Raw genomic sequence first — 1733 nt, 5'->3', positions numbered from 1 at the left:
GACGACCTCGCCGCCCAACTTGCGCGGCTGGTCTAAGTCGGCCGACGCGGACCCGTTCGTCGTCAGCACCGTCATGCGCGCCTACCTCCGCGCCTCGCTCCCGCTGCAGGCCCTGCTCGTCCTCCGCGGGCTCCTCCCGCGCGCGCCCCGCCTCCTCGCCAACTCCTTCTCCCTCTCCCTCGCCCTCCGCCGCGCTCGGCCCCGGCCCCGACGACCTCGCCGGCCTACCCGCTCGCCCTCGGCTGCAGCGTCCGCAAGAACATGGTCCCCGTCCCCGACTACCTCGGCAAGATCGGCGTCCGCCGCGGCGAGCTCCCGCACCTGCTCCGCCGCTACCCGCAGGTGCTCCACGCCAGCATCGTCGTCGACCTCGCGCCCGTCGTCGAGTACCTCCAGGGGATGGACTTCAAGCCCGGCGACGTGCCGCGCGTGCTCGAGGGCACCATGAGCACCTCCGTCGCCTACCTCGTCGGCATCGGCGTCGCCAGGCGGCAGATCGGCGGCGTCATCTGGGTAGCGATTTCTGGTCGTGAAGGGGGTCGGCGCCGGCCGTTGGAGCCGAACCAACAGCGAAGCGGGCGCACGACCGCACGAGGGCACCGCCGTAGCATCCGATTCTTCCCACATGATCCAACCCCGCCTGCCGGCTCGGCTCATGGGATGGGAGCATCATCCCGCGGCCGCCCGCCCGCACCGCCGCACGAGCCGGGCACGTAACGTAACCTCGCCAACGGTTGCCCTCTCCCCGTTGCCTCGCCGTCTTTATAATCCCGGGCTCGTCTGGGCATCACACACCACCGCCACATCACTCTACTCCACCTACCTGTCTCGCGCTCCTTGTTCACACCATCTCCCTTGGCTTTCCCTTCGGCGCTTCGAGAGAGAGAAGGAAGAAGGAAGATGGCGGACGAGGGGACGGCCAACTGCATCGACATCATCCTCGCCGTCATCCTGCCGCCGCTCGGCGTCTTCTTCAAGTTCGCCTGCGGGCTGAGCGCCCGACCCAGCTCTGTCCCTGCCCCGCCCTAGCTGCACGTTTAACTTCGCAGTGGGCTCGTGATTCCGTCGAGAGTTGGGCTAATTGACTGCTCGTGCTGCTGAACGTGGTTTTGCAGATCGAGTTCTGGATCTGCTTGCTGCTAACCTTCTTCGGCTACCTCCCCGACATCATCTACGCAGTCTGGGTCATCACCGGAGGGGCTCCTCACCTCTGCCTGCCTCTAGGTATGCATGCCTAACCTCGGGGGAACTTGTTATGTTTCCCGGGTATTTTCTGTTCTGTATCAACAACAAATGATGCATCTTCCAAGCAAAAGAATTTTGCAAAACCAAAAGAGAAGCGCCCTGCAGCCTCTTGTTACTCCCATCTCTGTTCCAAAAACAGAGGAACCATCTTTTTTTGGTTCAGAAAACTGCGAGGAAAATCCTGAACTGACCTCTGCTTGCTCTGCTTCTTCTTTGTGCCAGGTGAACCATGGCGAACTTGTTCTGTGTCTAGTACAAGCCGTTTGTCTGAGACGCGAGCCACGGTTCATGGTGCTGCCTACGTGTGTTTTGATGCTGTTGTACATCTGTGTTGTTGTCCGTGCTTGATGATTAGCCTCCTCTCCTGTCACCTTCCCTTCTCCAGTGTAGTGTATCCATTCAGTTGTGTTGTTCCTCCGCGCATTTTCGTCGTCCATGTACTTTGAACTTTGATTAATTAATTAATCAATCAATTGATTGGTGGAGAA

At 60.5% G+C, this 1733-nt stretch overlaps 1 protein-coding gene across 1 annotated transcript; it reads left to right on the top strand.

The window, feature by feature from the left end:
* Positions 1-226: 226 nt before the first annotated feature.
* LOC119309223 (transcription termination factor MTERF4, chloroplastic-like) lies at positions 227-1733 on the top strand. The gene is made up of 2 exons (XM_037585262.1): positions 227-1224; positions 1468-1733. Exon 1 carries the CDS (start codon positions 262-264, stop codon positions 715-717), a length of 456 nt encoding a protein of 151 aa, XP_037441159.1. The 5' UTR covers positions 227-261; the 3' UTR covers positions 718-1224; positions 1468-1733.

Source organism: Triticum dicoccoides, chromosome 1B, assembly GCF_002162155.2.
Source record: "Triticum dicoccoides isolate Atlit2015 ecotype Zavitan chromosome 1B, WEW_v2.0, whole genome shotgun sequence".
Lineage (NCBI taxonomy): Eukaryota > Viridiplantae > Streptophyta > Magnoliopsida > Poales > Poaceae > Triticum > Triticum dicoccoides.
This window is presented reverse-complemented; position numbering and strand designations above follow the sequence as displayed.